The sequence below is a fragment of the Camelus bactrianus genome, chromosome 1 (genome assembly GCF_048773025.1).
Source record: "Camelus bactrianus isolate YW-2024 breed Bactrian camel chromosome 1, ASM4877302v1, whole genome shotgun sequence".
Taxonomy (NCBI): domain Eukaryota; kingdom Metazoa; phylum Chordata; class Mammalia; order Artiodactyla; family Camelidae; genus Camelus; species Camelus bactrianus.
This window is the reverse complement of record NC_133539.1, coordinates 56221611-56238590: the sequence shown is the minus strand read 5'-3', so window position 1 is coordinate 56238590 and position 16980 is coordinate 56221611. Positions and strand designations below refer to the sequence as shown.

At 36.5% G+C, this 16980-nt stretch overlaps 1 protein-coding gene across 3 annotated transcripts in view; it reads left to right on the top strand.

Annotated features, from left to right (window-relative positions):
- GSK3B (glycogen synthase kinase 3 beta) overlaps positions 1 to 16980 on the top strand; it is a 167619-nt gene that overhangs the window by 149706 nt on the left and 933 nt on the right. For 2 of the 3 annotated variants that reach the window (XM_010970860.3, XM_010970861.3), the window contains one exon: positions 2605 to 2703. In XM_010970860.3, the coding sequence (XP_010969162.1) occupies positions 2605 to 2703 (99 nt within the window). Of the gene's footprint in view, positions 1 to 2604; positions 2704 to 9600; positions 9651 to 16980 lie in introns of all 3 variants that reach the window. The other variant, XM_045507257.2, reaches the window with a different exon arrangement.

Sequence of the window (16980 nt, the reverse complement as noted above, 5' to 3'; positions counted from 1 at the left end):
ATGTGGTTGTCCAGTTTAGAATTCCTTAACTTTTTGGGTGTTTGACTCAAAGCATTTCACAGAAGTCCTCACAGAGGCTGTCCACTGGCCACTCTAGGTTAAGAACCTAGTCTTTTTAATTGTTTTCATGGATTTTATTTACCTCACCCCTATGTCATTAGATGCGATGAAGCCTCCAGGATCCCATAGCTTCTCTTTTTTAGGGGGTCATCTTCTTTTCTTTACTCTTGCCCATCTTTGACTTTCATTAGTTACCCCTCTTTCTCTACCAAAGTCCGAGATGACTGTCTACTACCTAGAGAAAAAGAGTATTGTTTTTTTCAAGCCGTGTGTGTGTGTGTGTGTGTGTGTGTACACGTACACATGCATGCATGTATACATACATACATACTCCATTATCCAGAATAAGACACAAAACCACCATGGCTCTTGAGTGGACTACAGATACACAGAAGGGTAGGTGATCTAGTAAGAGAGAGTAAATGAATGAGAGAAAATAGGCAGCATGGACCTTAAGTAGCGTGACTACAGACCTCTGATGTTCAGTTTATTTTAAAGATTATCTTAATAATGGCTTTGTCAAAATGTCTTGTATTAAAACCTCTGTTCATCTTTTCCTTTTTTAGATTTTTCTTTTAGATGCTGGGCACATGGGCATAGAGATCTTTTAGTTTAAAAATGCCTCTGTCCTGAATCGGTTGAATGCCTTTCTTGCCAGCTAGTTTGTACAATTATCCTTCCATTTTCTATTTCTGTTGAACCAGGCAGACAACTGTCTTTTTATCTATCCAGAGACCTAACACACTCTTTCATGCTCAGTATTATTAGATGGATGAAGGTGTGGGTGGGTAGATGGATAGATTTTAAAGAGGCTTTTCTATTTTAGATTTTAATCTTAATTGGGATGGTAAATCTGCCTTTCTTTTAGGTTACTGAAGAGTAACTCCCACATCCTGCATCTATTTTTATTCTTAGAACCATAAACTCATCAGCCCTCACAGTTATGAGATTCTCTTGTTTTCCTTGGTATAAGATTGTGGGTTAAAATTGTACTGACATGAAGTAAAACTGCGTAAGGTCTTTTTGTTCCTCAGTGAGACCAGCTACTAAAGCTGATTATGGAAAAACAGCATCTCTTTGAACCTGATCATTAGGGTAGTGGTTTTCCGATTGTCTTTCCCAGGGAGGATTATTATTTGATGAACTGACCTAAGTCTTCTCATTTAAGGGGAAAAGAGAATGAATAGTCTTCTCTTAGTTTAGAGCTTTTCCTCCAATTCATTTTTCATAAATCTAAACATTAGCATATTACTTCTTTTTACCAGGTTATCATTTAGTATCTGATTTAGTACAAAATTTAGATATTTAGGCACCAAGTTGAATAAATCAACATTACCAGAGGCATTGCACCAGAAAATATTTTTAAAGTACTGCATTAAAACACTGTATCCCTTGCTAGGGGCTGGAAGGAGGAATGAAAGGGGAGTAATTGCCTAAATGTTTCCCTTTGAGGTGATGAAAATGTTTTGAAACTAGATAGGAGGTGATGGTTGTACAACATTATGAATGTACTAAAATGCCACAAAATTGTACACTTTAAAATGGTTAATTTTATATATGTGAATTTTACTTGAAAGAAAACACTATTGCCTAACTTTTTTTAGTCTGTGCCATAACTGAATTGCTTGTAACTCAGAGGATATGTCTTCCTGTAGCTGGTGTGGTCTTACAATGATTCCTTCAAATTGTGACACTTGTTAGAGTGAAAATGAGCACTCACTAGTTAAATGCCAGAACGAAAGAATAAACCAGGGTTTTATCCCAGGCAGACTGGAAGAACAGTCACATTACTAAAGTTAACACCAGATGTTTATATGTACAAGCTTACCACCATTTTTGCTATTATCTTAAAATTATTTCTCAAGGCTGATAAACAGAACTGGATTCTTCAAAGAACACTAGTTTGTATACAGTTGACAGAAAATTTCCATGTGCAAATAAAAGCCTATTTCAGACTTAAAAAGTAACAATTTTACTAAGTTAAAAAGCAAAATAGGGTTGAATAAAGACATTCTTATTTTTAATAAAAGTAATGAGACTTTGAACAGATATTTCCACTAGTGTTTGGATAAATCTTAGCTGCCATTGAGTAAGCTGGTCTGTGCATGCAGACATACAGAGTACAGTTATATTCTCTTTTCTGTGACACCATCACCCTCAATCCCTACAATCAAATACTGTCAGAGTAGTATAGGGAAACCCAGTATGTTAAAGTTAATGAAAAATGGAAATATATCTTATTAATATGCTTACCCCTAAACTTTTGGCGAGTATCTTCCCTGAGGATATCTTCAGTTCTCTGAAGATAGTGCCTTTTAGCAGATAGCACCTTTGTTAAGTATCACAACATTTCTCTGGGCTTTCTCTATATGTTAATTACTAGCTCATTGATTGATTTTTCAGTTGTAAATTTATCATGTCTTTTTTTGTTGTTGTTAAACTGGTGTTTTAATGCTGTTATCATCTGTTTTGTATTATCAATAAAATAGTTTAACATAAAAGTTGAATGGGCTCTAACATATATTTATCTTGCCTTTTCTCTAGAACTGTCAAGTAATCCACCTCTAGCTACCATCCTTATTCCTCCTCATGCACGGATTCAAGCAGCTGCTTCAACCCCTTCAAATGCCACAGCAGCCTCAGGTAAGAACACATAAGTCTCTTCTATAAAACATATTCTGCTTTTTTTCCTCTGTTTTATCATCACATTTGATGAATGTGAACATTTAGTACCTTCCAAGTTTCAGAAACACAGCACAGCCAAAAGATTATGAATAATATGTTGCTTTATTTCTGAAAAGCACAGAAGGACCCCATAAATAAAGGTATACAATATCTCATTCTAATGTTATGTCACTTTAGTTGTTATGTTAAAAGTCATACTTTCCATCTAATTTCTTGATTAATATATATCAGATGAGATGCTTAATAAGCAGAAAGCAATCTGTACAAATGTAATGTTGAAGATAATTCACTTTAGTTCCATCACTCTGAATGTAAATTATATTAATATACTGATAGGCAAATTTTGCAAAAAGTATGAAATATAGGTTGATATAATTTGATCATTTGAAAGGGCTAAAACTGCAATGCAAATACATTTAACTACGACTTAGATCAGAATATGACTAAACCTTATCTATTGAAAAAAAAAAAAAATGCCCACACAGTCTCCCAGTTTAGAGCTCAGGTACGCTGTGGTCCCTTAGCTAGCTAATGTTGGGGCCTGATTTAGCAAGAATCACTACATTATAGATATTCTGAAAATACCAAACCCTTGAATGAATTGAAGGTCCTCCGAAGGACGGCTGGATGCTGTTTAAAATGAAGTTAGACATATAATAGCTAGTACAGTTGGGCTCAGAATTCGGAACCCTTTTTTCCCCCCACAAAAAGCAGATGTCAGGAGCTGATTCTGTTTTCATTTCATCATCTATTACATTGAACTAAGTTGGGTCAGACCCATTTTTGCCCAAGGGCATTTATGCTACAGGAGATAAAATCTTTCGTTACTAGTTCTTAGCATTCAGTAGTCAGGTCAAAATCTATCCCGTTTGACACAAAGTTATTTGTTCCTGTCCTATCTTCATCTTTAGGGTATTGTTAACAAAGATGTAAAACATTTCGTTCTAATCCATGTCCTATCTTCATTCCAGAAAAAGTCAAGAAAGAAGGGTCTCTTTTCTAGTTCTAGTTTCATCAGCATTAGCTACCTTGAGAAAGTCATTTGAACTTTAATAGTGTTCTCAATCTATAAAGTGAGTGACAATATTCTCCAGAGTGATAAAGTACAAATCAAATATGTACTGAAATGTGCTTTGACTTTTTAACGTGTAAAAATAGGTTTTTTTTGTTATTTTAACTATAACCTTATTTAGAAGACAAAATTGCTTAAATGAACTATTAATAAACTTAATAAGTCACTAGTCCAAGTTAGATTACATTGATTGTTCAAACCATTAAATAGGCCCTAACCCTGAACTAACAAGAGTTATTTGTTGAGCTAGTTTCTAGGAATTATTTTAGACTATGAATAAAAATGAGAATTTTGATTGATAAATTTTGGGTAATTTTAAATGATTTTCTTAATGTGAAATACTAAACTAGTTTAATGATTGCAAATAAGGTTTTGGGCAAATTGTCTGCCTGGTAGGAGCCTAGTGTAACCTGATTTTTATGTTGCTTTGATACATACAGGTTACAGCAGTTACCAAAAAATATTTAATTGTAACCTACACATTCTAATAGCTATTGAAATCAGATTTCAATATATATATGGAGATTTGGCATTGGACTTTGATCCTCAGAGTTTAATTCAATGTTGAAGTGAATCAGGGTGTGAGGAATTTAATAGAGGTATGCTTGAAGGCAGAGCTACAATCAGCTTACAGAAATGCATACCTTGAGTATCTTAATAGTTACCAAAGAGGATTTCAGATACTGCTCTCAGCTTCCTAGTGACTACAGTAAATAAAGAAATGATATCTGTTGAAATTTTCCTATTGTTCATTATTAGATAAAAAGCACACTGGTGGCTTAGGAGACGCAAAGTGTTTCTGGCCCTGCTGTTTGGGAAGTATTTCTCCCTTAGGGCCTTAGATTTGGTACTGGGAGAGAGTAAATGAAGTTCTCGTCGTCATTTCAGTAATAAATGTCATAGTGAGTTTCATATGGATACTTTAAGTGCCCTTCAGTGTAAGCCAAAGGCATAACACCACAGTATAGTTAAAGGAAAATGGTTTTCTTTGGGGCCAAAGTTGTGAGAGCCAAGTAATGTCACCAAACATGCTTCAGGAAACACCCCTTTAGGTCAAGGGATTGACAGCTGCCTGTGTTTAAGTAAATATATATATGCATATTTAAAATAAGAATTTGGCAGTGTAAGTTGTATTCTTTAGTAAAACTTTAAAATATACATGCTCTTTGTTACCTTTCTTAGCTTCAGTTTCTTCATCTGTAAAACAGGAATAGTAAATACCTACTACATAGAGTTGTGAGAAGTAAGATATAATATGTACAAAGTGCTTAGCACTTCAGTCATACCGCAGACCTTCAGTGAAGGAAAACTGCTACACTATTTTTATTATTGTTTTTACCAAGTAAGGACAGAAGTGTTAAAAACCAGCTATGTGGAAGGCAGCGTTGACATCCGTCGTATTATAAAAAGAGGAACGAACCTATGACTCTCTTCACCGCATCTCTCCACCCAGGCAGTGAGGGAACGAACGTGTGCAGACATGGCTGGAGCTTTTCTCACAAAGCATTTTTGAGTCTGCTCCAAGGTGCAAAGAAGCAAACTCAGGCTACCAAACCTCAGACCTTAAAGGTCTGAACCTGGAAGTTTTTCAAATACAAAATTTTCAAAATCAGAAATTTCTAATCACCCCTGCTAGCTGCAGCACCGCAATAATATAACCCAAATGCCTTTGGGTGAATTAATTTGCAGTATGTGCCTCTAACCAAATAACTGGCTTACTTAGTTGATTTAATGGGGAATGTAATACATCAAAATAGTATTTTAGAGCTGGAGCCACTTTTAGTTTATGGCAATCATATCAACAAGAAGCAGAATACTTAGTTCATTACCCTGAGACTGTGCCTCCTAGTCCTCTGTAAATGGTTTTGGATCACTAAGGTCCAAATTCAGAAGAGAGCCTAACCCTGAAATTATCTTCTGATCTGTTAAAATACCATTTCCGCTGATACTCAGCACCATTGAAGTTCAGGGTCTGTCACACATTGTGTCTTGAGCAAGATCAGAATACAGAGACCCCTAGATGACTGCCTCAGAAGCTTTCATGAACTTTATAGCTGGCTTAAATAAGAAAGGAATTTTGCAACATTTATATTGATCCAGGAGCAAAGCTAAATCCTGAAGTAGATGGGGTAAAAGCAGAACAGAGTAGAATGATGACGTGGCCATCAACTATGATCATGCTGACTACATGATCATGAAATAAGCTTTGGATTTTAGTTAATTTCTGTTGATAGCCAAAGCTATTAATGGCATTCAGATATTTAGATCTACCTGAATTTTAAATACATTGTAGGCAGAAATCTCAATTTATCATCTATATTGCTACTTCTGGAAAAGCAAAGAAAATAGACCTTTTCTTATCCAGATTGTGGCCTAAAGGTTATTATTCTGTGGTCTAAAGGTGAGATTATTTTGGGAGTATATAGATAGTTGTTATTCTCTAGGCTCTCCAGAAGAACTTTGACTGGTACAGTAAAATACCACAATAATAGATTTTTTTCTCACTTTTCTTGAAAATGGTGAAGATAGTGTTTCTGTCAGTTTGATGACATTAATACTGAGAAAACTATTTTTGCAAATGTTTCAACTGCTCTTTCCATGTGTTGTATTCACAGTTCAGGCAGTGACCATAGGCGAATTGATAAAGACCTGTTGGAATTGTTAACTGTGTATAACAAAAGCCATCAGAACAGTTCATACTTTCATAGTCACTAATCCCAGGTTAGAGATCTTAACTTCAGGATACATCTAATAGAAGGGAGAAAGCTACATGTACAGAGATATGAATAGGAATAATTACATAATAACAAAAGGAGTGCCAATAAGATCTGAATGGTCAATAGTAGGAAGTGTTTCAATACATTATAAAATCTCCATTTTTATGTAACCATAAAAAATAATTATTATGAAACTTAACATTTGTGGAAATATTCATCTTAATTTATGTGGAGAAAAATCTAAAAATTTTGTGTAGCATGTTGGCATTTGTGCCAAAACTTGTGTTTGCATATAGATAGGAACTAGATAGAAATACACAACAATTAAAACAGTTACGTTAAATTAGTAGGTATGGATGTTGATTTTTTTTGTTTGTTTTTCTCAAAAACTTCTCATTTTTAAAAATTGTTTTTAAAATACCTCAGTATCTGGGGGCATTATAATTGAGCATGGCTCAGAGTGACATGAGCAACTCCAGAGAAGTACACATACTACTCTTGGTCCCTAAAGTATAATTTCTTATTTCAATATTTGTATCTGGTTTTTCTCCATACCCACAACAGATCTTCTCATTCATTCCATTTGGAAGACCATTCATCTGGACCATCTAGACTAATAAATCTTGAGAAATTATAGTCTTACTAATCAAATGGGAACCCCTTTAGAGATCATCTGGTCCAATGCCAAATGAGTTAAGTGTGACATGTGATTGGGAATTTTAGCTAGAGCAGTATTCTATTTTGTATGTTAGTCTTTTGGATAAGGTTTCTTTCAGTGCAGTGGTTCTGCTATTAAAACAAATTTGAAAACCACTGATTTCATTTCACTTTTTTTTTTCCTTTTTCAGTTTTACTAGGTAGAATGTAGAATTATTATAGTTTGCATATATACATTATATTGCGTGTAAATACGTATATACAGTATACTGCACATTTTTTTAAGTTTATATATATGTGCTAATTACTGTTTCTAAGAACAGATTAGATCTTTAGCTTTTTAAACTTATAGTGTTATCAAAGGAATGAAGCCAACTACAAAATAAGAATCAACGGAATGCGATAATCTAATCATCAAGGACAGTCAAATGTACTTACACATATTCAGGGAATCAAAATAATAATTAGTAAGACCAGATACTGTAAAACTCCTAGAGGAAAACAGGCAAAACACTCACGAACATACGTTACACCAATATATATTTTTGGACCAGCTCCTGGAGTATTGGAAATAAAAGCAAAAATAAACAAATGAGATCTAATTAAACTTAAAAGCTTTTGCACAGCTAAGGATACCGTCAACAAAATGAAAAGACAACCTACAGAATGGGAGAAAATATTTGTAAATGATGCGACTGACAGGGGACTAATTTCTAAAATATACAAACAGCTCATAGACCTTAATATCAAAGAAAAAAGCAACGCAATCCAAAAATGGGCAGAAGACCTAAACAAGCAATTCTCCAATGAAGACACAAATGGCCAATAGGCACATAAAAAAATACTCAGTATGGCTAATTGTCAAAGAGATGCAGATCAAAACTACAATGAGATACCATCTAACACCAGCCAGACTGGCCATCATTGAAAAGTCTACAAATGATAGATGCTGGAGTGGATGCGGAGAAAAGGGGACCCTCCTACACTGTTGGTGGGAGTGTAGATTGGTGCAGCCACTATGGAGGACAGTATGGAGGTTCCTTAAAAAACTGAAAATAGACTTACCATGTGATCCAGCAATTCCACTCCTGGGCTTATATCCAGTGAAAAATAAAATTCAGAAAGACACATGCACCCATTGTTCATAGCAGCACTATTTACAATAGCCAAGAAATGGAAACAACCCAATGTCCATCAACAGATGACTGGATAAAGAAGATGTGGTACATATATACAATGGAACACTACTCAGCCATAAAAAAGAATAAAATAATGCCATTTGCAGCAATATGGATGGACCTGAAGATTGTCATTCTGAGTGAAGTGGGCCAGAAAGAGAAAGAAAAATGCCATATGGCATCTTTTAATGAGGAATCTAAAAAATAAGAAGAAGAAGAACACAAATGAATTAATTATTACTTTGATTTCATTTCACCTTTCTTATCGTCCACTGAGAACTAGTGTCCCATGCTTATGTAACTTGGAACTTGTTACTGAATATTCCAGTTACTATCTTTGTATCACTATGTTAGAAATTTGTCCCCCATACCTGTTCCACTCAGTGTTCCTACCCTGGGGTTATATAGAGCCAACCCAGTTTTTACATGCAAAAGTCCTTTAAACTTTAACGATGGCTAACATGCCCTCCATACTAATGAGGATTTTAAATCCTAATTTGGAATATGTTCTAAAGTGTCAGGATGTTAGGTACAATTATCTATCACCTGCACATTTTATAAACACAAATTTTTTTGCCTAAATCCAAGCAACTAATAAAATATATCAAACAGGACAAGGCAGGACCAACTAGAGGTTTTTTTTTTTTTTTTTTTTTTGCCTTTACCAGAGTTACTGATAAAATAAGTTAAATGGGACTAGGCAAGGCTTAGTAGGGATTATTCTTTTGATGGTCTCTGAATGACTGGTTACCCTTCTTGTTGTTTGCTTAGCTACAGACCAACCTTACGGTACTCGTTTTATATAATAATGTTATGAAAAACTTTGTAAAATGCTTTGCTCTTGTCAAGAAAACACAGGTTTTTCCCATCAAAAAAATAGCTGTATCAAAGGTAGAAATTAAATATTTGTGTGTGTGTGTGTGTGAGACTTAGGGAAATTTCTACTGCCTAAGTATTTGTAAACTCTGAATTTTTGTGATCCATTTTAGAATGTATTTATTGGACTATAGATTCTGGATTTAAAGCTATTTAAGGGGGGTGAGTATAGCTCAGTGGTAAAAGCTCATGCTTAGCATGTACAAGATTCTGGGTTCAACCGCCAGTACCTCTGTCTTAAAAAAAAAAAAAAGATTTAAAAACAAAAAAATAAAGCCATTTAAAATGTGTAGATTGCCCTCACCTTCCATGGGCTGCATTTTGTTTATTAGGATTTTTGTTATATCCTTTCCAGGTTGAAAACCCTTCTAACAGAAAAGGGAATCATGATAAGAGTTGGACAAGGTCTGTCTTCTCTCTTTTTACCTGGTCAGGGGGCTTAACTTTTCTTAATCTTGCTTTGAAAACCTTTTGCTGTTACCTCATTTAAGCAGAATCTGGCCTGTTCTTATTTTCTATTCTTCCTTGGATATATGCCCTTCTTAAAGTTGTATGTTTTTAAATTATGAGCTCATCAAGGAAAACCCTTTTAGTTGGTTTCTTTGTTTCTTTTACTTTGTGTTAAGATTCTGTTCAATTGCTTGGTCAGAATCCCGTTTTTTATTGTTTTCTACTTCTTGTCAGTTATTAGCCTCTTTTGAAGACTCTTACCACAGAACTATACCTATTTGTTCTCTGAACTTTTTGAAATACATTTTGCTCAAGTCATGGTTCAGATCTAGCCAGGGCTAGTAATCCCTTTTTCTTACTATTTCAGTTATTTTTACCCCAGAATCCTTGTCACCTATGTCATCAGCCAATTTTTTCTAGCTGGGCAGAATTAAACCCAGAATAATTTCTCCCATTGTTTGTTTCCATTGATTTTTGAAAGATAAAAAGTTAAATTAAGTTGGTGTATCAAATACTTCTCTAAAATAAGTTACCATCCCTTCATCCCCTCCCCAAGTGTGATTATCCTTTGCCTCTCACCCACTTCTACAGTGTGCATTGGGAGAGCTGCATTCATACCTTGTCTAGTGATAGAATCTGCCGTATATGCCCCCAAGGTGTTCCTCTTCCCAACTCCTTCCTGTCTATTTTCTCTTTATCTTAAACCAAATGGATGTGCAATTTCATAAAAATATATATAGCTTTTTAAAAAGCCAAGGATTTTTCTCTACTAAAAACGTAATATGTAGTTATTTTAGGAAATAAAAATCTCCCATATTCTTATTTGCAAAGAAAATCAAAGATAACACTATTTTATATTCTTAAGTAGTTATGTGTATATATATATAGAGAGAGAAAGGGACAGAGAGGTATGCTTTTTTTTTTTAAATGAACTTTTGCTGTTTAGGGGATGGAATATATGACTGTATAATATTCAACTAGTATTTTAAGCCTGTACCGTAATTCCAACTTATTCCTTATTCCTGGACATTTGGGTTGTGCCATGGTTTTTAGAAGAATTGCCAAGTCAAAAGGTGTAAGGAATTTTTAACTTTTATATACATATTGTCAAATTGCCTTGCAGAAACCTTGTCCCAGTTTACACGCCCACTGGCAATTTTTTCATTTCTCCATTACTTCAGCACTAGCCAGCCCGGAGTGGGGATCGGGGAGGTGCAGAGTGCATATGCACATGTATGTACTTTTAGGTATTACCAACTTAGTAGTTGAGGAAGGTGAGTGGGTGTCTTTTTTAGGAACAGTGCTATACCTGTCTCTTTCTATTGGCTTGTGTTTGAAGTATAGACTTTCATCCACATATTCCACTTTGACACATTCACTGACACTAATGAGATTGTATCTACCCTGTGTCAGGATTTCAAGTTCACTTAAATAAGTTTACATATAGATACCTAAAGTCAAACCAGCTTAGTCATTATTTTCACCAGAGCAGTGCTAAGTATCACTTATAGGAAATTGCTTCTTTTTATGCAAAACATGTTCTCTCCTATTAAGTCAAAAATTTTACTTCAGTTTTTTCCCATTCCTCCAAAAGTAATGTAAAATCTTCTTGATTAAGTTGATGAATGTGGTATCAGACATTCTTCCAGGTATTCTTCAACTGTTCCTCAGTTCCTTAGTGTTCATATTCATGAGCCTTGTCTTATTCTTTATTCCTAAATTAAGTCTTCTAACTTAACAGTTGAAAATATATCCCAGTTCCCCATGGCCTTCAGTTTCCTACCCTGAACAACCAAACCTCTTCATTAAAATATGCTCTGGCCCTGAGCTCACAGCAGCAAAGACCTCTCTGCCACTGGCAGATAAAGTATAAACAGTCTTGTCGACCAGCCTTCCAGGTTTGTTGGTGGATTGATTGTCTCACTGGCATCTGAATTTCAGTTCTACTTTTTGAATGACTGAAACCACCATGGTTTTTGTGCCACCACCCTTTCCTTGGAATAATATGACAAGAGAGTTGATGATACTTTGCTGAGGAATGTTCCCTTTCCCCCTTTCCCCCTTCCTCTCCCTCATTATGACACACAAAATAGTCAAAATGCTAGTAGGCATTATAAAGAGAAAAACGAAAATTGAATCCTTTTCCTTACTAGTGACATATTAATTTCATTTAGGGTACACTCATTTCAGTTTTACGTATAAGCTTAGGGTATGCCTTTAATTCTCTGTGAGTAATGGTCTTGTTCATGTGTCAGTTAATAACATGAATGTCTGAGACATAGTTTTATAGTAGAGGCATTTCCACTTGGAACAGCTTGAATAGGAACATCCTGAGTTAGCTGCATGTTACAAACCACGTAGCCCAGGCTGCCACAACTGTGTCTTTTAGATGAGTTGACCTGTCATGAGACGTTTCTCACTTATAAAAAGAGGAGAGCTGGTGAATAGAAATAATAAAATAGGCTTGGGAGAGCATAATAAAGGAAATAAGGGAATAAAAGTATACCTAAAGTTCCCAGATATACTCGTGAAGTACATGCAACACACAAAAAGGATTTAATATATCTGAAATATGCTCTTTTACGAATATACCAATAATGATTTTATAGCTTTCAAGAATCTGAAAACGTGTTAAAGGTAAATAAGGAACTAAATGTTTATTTTTATTTAATTGAAATTAAATTTAAATAACCATATATAGCTAGCAGCCATCCCATTAGAGAGTACACAGAACATTTCCACTGTTGCTGCTGGGCCAGTGAACACTTGTGTCCATTGGAAAGTTCTAGCTTTTATAGACCCATTGTCTGCAGCACGAGTGCGTGGTGGCAGAGCCTTTGGAACCCCAGCTCCTTTGTGTATTCCCTGTCCTTTCCTCCTCACCTTGTTTTCTGCTTTTTTTATTTAAACCCTTTGGTGACAGATTATAAATGTGGGACCTTGCATTCACTCTCCTTTCTCTCCCATTTGCACATTTGAACAGATACATTTGGAGGGAGAATGGACAGGACTTGCTGATGTACTGGCAGGGGTGGGGGAGTGAGGAATTAAGATGAGAACTTGAGGTTTACCACCTGAGCAACTTCATGGGGCTGTTTCCTCAGTACTGAGACAGCTGCCCATCAAACTCATGATTCGATTATCTAGCAACTCTGAGAATCTGAAAATAAAACTGTGGAACCTCTCCTAGAAAATATATGTGTATCAGATACAGAATTTTGCACATAAAAATTTATGACAAAAATCACAGCCTGATGGACTTTATTTGGGAACCTAATACCTTAGAATTTCACCCTTAGTGTCACTGTGGAATTGCCCAGCGGGGCATTTTTACCACTGAAGTCACACAGAATAAAATTGGTCTCAATACATGCACAGATTCCCTTTGCCTTATCCAAAAACCACAGAATTATAGACTCTTCTCGGCATTAAGGAAAAACAGTTGAACATCTGATGCAGTCTTCCTTGTCCTGTACGGTTTATTAGGAGCATACCAAGGCCCTTTGTAGAGGGACTGGTCAGCAGTGCTCTGATGGGCTTGTGAATACAAACCCTAACTGGCGTTTAAGTTATTTGACATATATGTGTATATTAGTTATCTATTGCTGCATATCAGGATGCCCCAAAATTTAGCAGCTCAAGAGTAAACATTTATTATCTCACGCTGTTTCTGTGTGTCAGACAATCAGAAGCGTATAATCCTGGGTCAGGGTTTCTCATGAGGTTGCAGTCAAAGTGTCTGGCAGGCTTGTTGCCTGGTGCTGGAAAATCTGCTTCAAGGGGTCGGTGAGTCTGTGCTGGCTGTGTGCGGAGGCCCAGCCTCTTACAATGTGGACCTCTCCCTGGTGCTACTTGAGTATCTCACATTGTGGCATCTGGCTTCCCCTAGACCAAGTGATCAGAGGAGGAGGATGTGAAAGCCAGTGTCTTTTCATGTCGTAACTTTGAAAGTCATACACCATTATTTCTGCAATATCCTGTTGGTTACACAGGTCAGCCCTGTTTACTGAGGGAAGGGACTACACAAGGGCATGGATTCAAAAGACATGACTCATTGAGGCCATCTTGGAAGGTGGCTACCACAATGTAAAAGAATGATCTTATACCTTCCTCCCCCAAAGCTGATTATTCTCCCCATCCTCCCTCAAGTCCATCCCTAGTTGGTATGTTTGCTGTTTGGTGTGTTTATTGTATAGCAGTATCAGAAGGTGAGTAATGGGCATTGGTTTCTAGGAAGTTGGAATTTGGTGAAATACCAGCTCTTTAGTTGTTTCCAAAACGCTTTTGTCTCTATATACCCCATACAGACTGTTTGAAAATTAGGTAATAAGATAACTACACTCTTAATTTAAATTCACGGACCTGTTTTAATGTAGTAACCCTTTAGTTAATAGAAATAGGCTTCAAGAAATCACATTGGACTGTGTAGGGGTTAGGTCTGAAAGAAAGCCCTCTATTCTCCCTTTGCTAGGAAATCTCTTCTGCTTGTCTCCTGCCACCCATAAAGGTCATCATTCCTCTGTTCTCTGTGCACTCAGCTCTCCCACTTGTTAGCTCTGTGACCTTGGACACATTGCCTCATCTCTTTGTGCCTCCATTTTCCCATTTGCAAAATGAATGCAATAATTGTATCTCTTTCTTGGGGTTGCTGTGTGGACTAAATGACTCACCTGTGGTGTTGGTGGTTATTGTGATCATGCTGAACTGTGCATTGATGTATTTCTCCTTCACCTTTCCATTTATTGGACAGTTACTAAGCACTTCATAGGCCTTATCTCATGGATGGGTGGTATTATGACTGTTTTACAGATGAGGAAATTGAAGGTAGAGTAGAGAGGTTAAATAACTTGTATTAAGTTGTACAACTAGATTTTATACTCAATAATGTTTGTGGAATTGGATTAGATTTAAGGAAGATATGTCAATGTGAACTTCAGAAGAGCATCTCAAGACTGAAAAGAAGAGACTGGACAATTAATTAGTCTTTGATTATTCATGGTTGGATCCTTTGTGGGGGAAAAAGAAAACAGATCTGAGCCTACCTTTCAATCGTAATACCAGGTCGCATCACTTTTACCAGTACGTATATAAAGGGAAGGGAATGGAGGGGAAGCAAAATGAACTTTGCTGCTTTTAAAGAGTTACTTTTTAAATGTTTGGAAGAAAAGTTATAGAAAGTACAGTAAACATCTAAGTCCAGTGACAATTAATCAGAATTTTAAATTAACGAACATTTTTATTATAGAGAGCCCATATTAATTCAGATTCAACTCTGTAAAATAAATGTATAGACTTGACAATGGGATCTAAATAAGCATGTACCAAGAAGAGCTTTATTCAGTTAGAAAACCAGATAGTCTGTTGGAGCCACTATTAAGTTTATGAAAGCTCACTTTGTTTGTTTTGCTTTTCTCATCCCTGTGCTTTGTCTCCCTCTGAAAAACAGAGAACTCTGTTCTTTTTCTCAGCAAGCACATGTATAATTTGACTTCAAGTGGAGTTCACTAGGCAAAGGGTTTTGGGGTTTTTTTGATGAGTGAGTCTAGTGCTGTGACTTTAGATATCAAGGATATTTGTGATCAAAATAATTAGCTGTTAAAATTTTACTCATCAGGTGATTTGGAAATAATTCAAAGAATAATAAGAGATCATTAAATTACAAATCTGAGGAGTATGAATGTCTTTTCAAATTTTAGTGGGAAGGTGAATTTGTTTTTGGTTACATGCCCATTTAAAAGGCTTGTGCTTTTTATTATGATCATACAAACAGCTTTCAGTTTATCCAAGGAAGGGGAGACAAGTTTTGGGGATGTCATAAGCTCACAGGTAGTAGCCAGTGAGAGACATCTGCAGATTAGTAGCTAAATAGGATGTTGCCAAAGAGTAGATTGATAAAATGGGCTGGTTGGCTGGCCATGTAGCTGAGCCTTGGTGGGTGTTGGCCGATAGCTAATGACTACCATGGCCAGAGCTGCTAACGGCGCTGGTGTGTGTGCTCATGAATTCCTGATGATGGGTGATCCCTCTGTCCTGAGGAAGACCAGAATGCATCTGTCATCCTCATGTGTTGAAATGAGAGAGAAGTGCTGTTGGATGATGATCGCGCATAGGCGGAGTGTCATCCAAAGCACGGGGAATGGTACAGTAAGCATGGGTTTGTGAGGAGCTTTTTAATTCTGAAATATCTCTGTGCCTTCCAGGCTTTCTCAGGAGTGTTGTTTTTAATGCAACCTCTGCCTGGATTATGAAAGTGAACATTTTTCTGGAGAAAACCTTAAAGGAACCTGTGGCCTGGACAGGAATTGATGTTAGGTTACTGATGCACAGAATTTGGATGATCATTGAGGGTAAAACTCCTGCTAAGCAGGGCATATCCAAGAAAAACCAGGAGTTAAGAATGAAGTATCAGATATAGTCACTTACTGATTATTGCAAAAGGCTGTTTACCTGCCTTTGAAGACTAGGTTCTATGCTATATAGCATATACCCTCTCTTGTCACCTGTCCATGTGCCAGGCCAAGTAGGTTCACGTGATGCACTGTCATGGGCAGCATGAGCCTAATGCATGGACCCTGATGCCATAATGTCTGCAGTCATTTGCGTGAAAACAGGATTAGAAGCAGCTATAGGTGTTGTGAAGGAAATTAAATGAACTAAGCACCACCACTGATATTAAGAGATACAAACATTTCTTCCCCCAAAGGCTGAGTTAAATGTATATAAAGGCAGATTGTTTTGAGGAACAATCAGGAATTTAGAAAGGAAGCACTGTTTTTAAAGAGCGGCTATCAAAATGATAAACTGAATATGAATAGCTAGTCCTTAAGAGTTCCTTGAGCTAGAGTTGCTGTGTGTCCTTGGGGGTCTTTGTTTCTTGCTCAATTAAAAAATTCAGAGTAGAAAGATCCAGGGACCAAATGTTGTATTCATCCATGACATTTATTTACTCTACTCATCATAGGATGCAGGAGAGCTTCAGTCTCTAGAGAAACAAGACTCTGGATCTGTTTCTTGGTATCACCAGCCTTGATGGCCAAAGGTGATAATGACTTCTAGGGCGATGGCTCTTGGAAGTTGCCCTTCTCAGTCAAGACACCTCTTCCTGCTCAGGACTTAGTGTGAAGTGTTTGAGAGAAAATTGCCTAACAGAATATTCCCAGTCATGTGTGGAATGACAGGGATGCAACTTGACCAGCCACTGAAACAGGAGTCTGTGGCCAAGATGGAGTCCATCCGAGATGGAGAGCCAGTCTGGAAACAGTTAAATGCCTGTTAAAACTTTAAT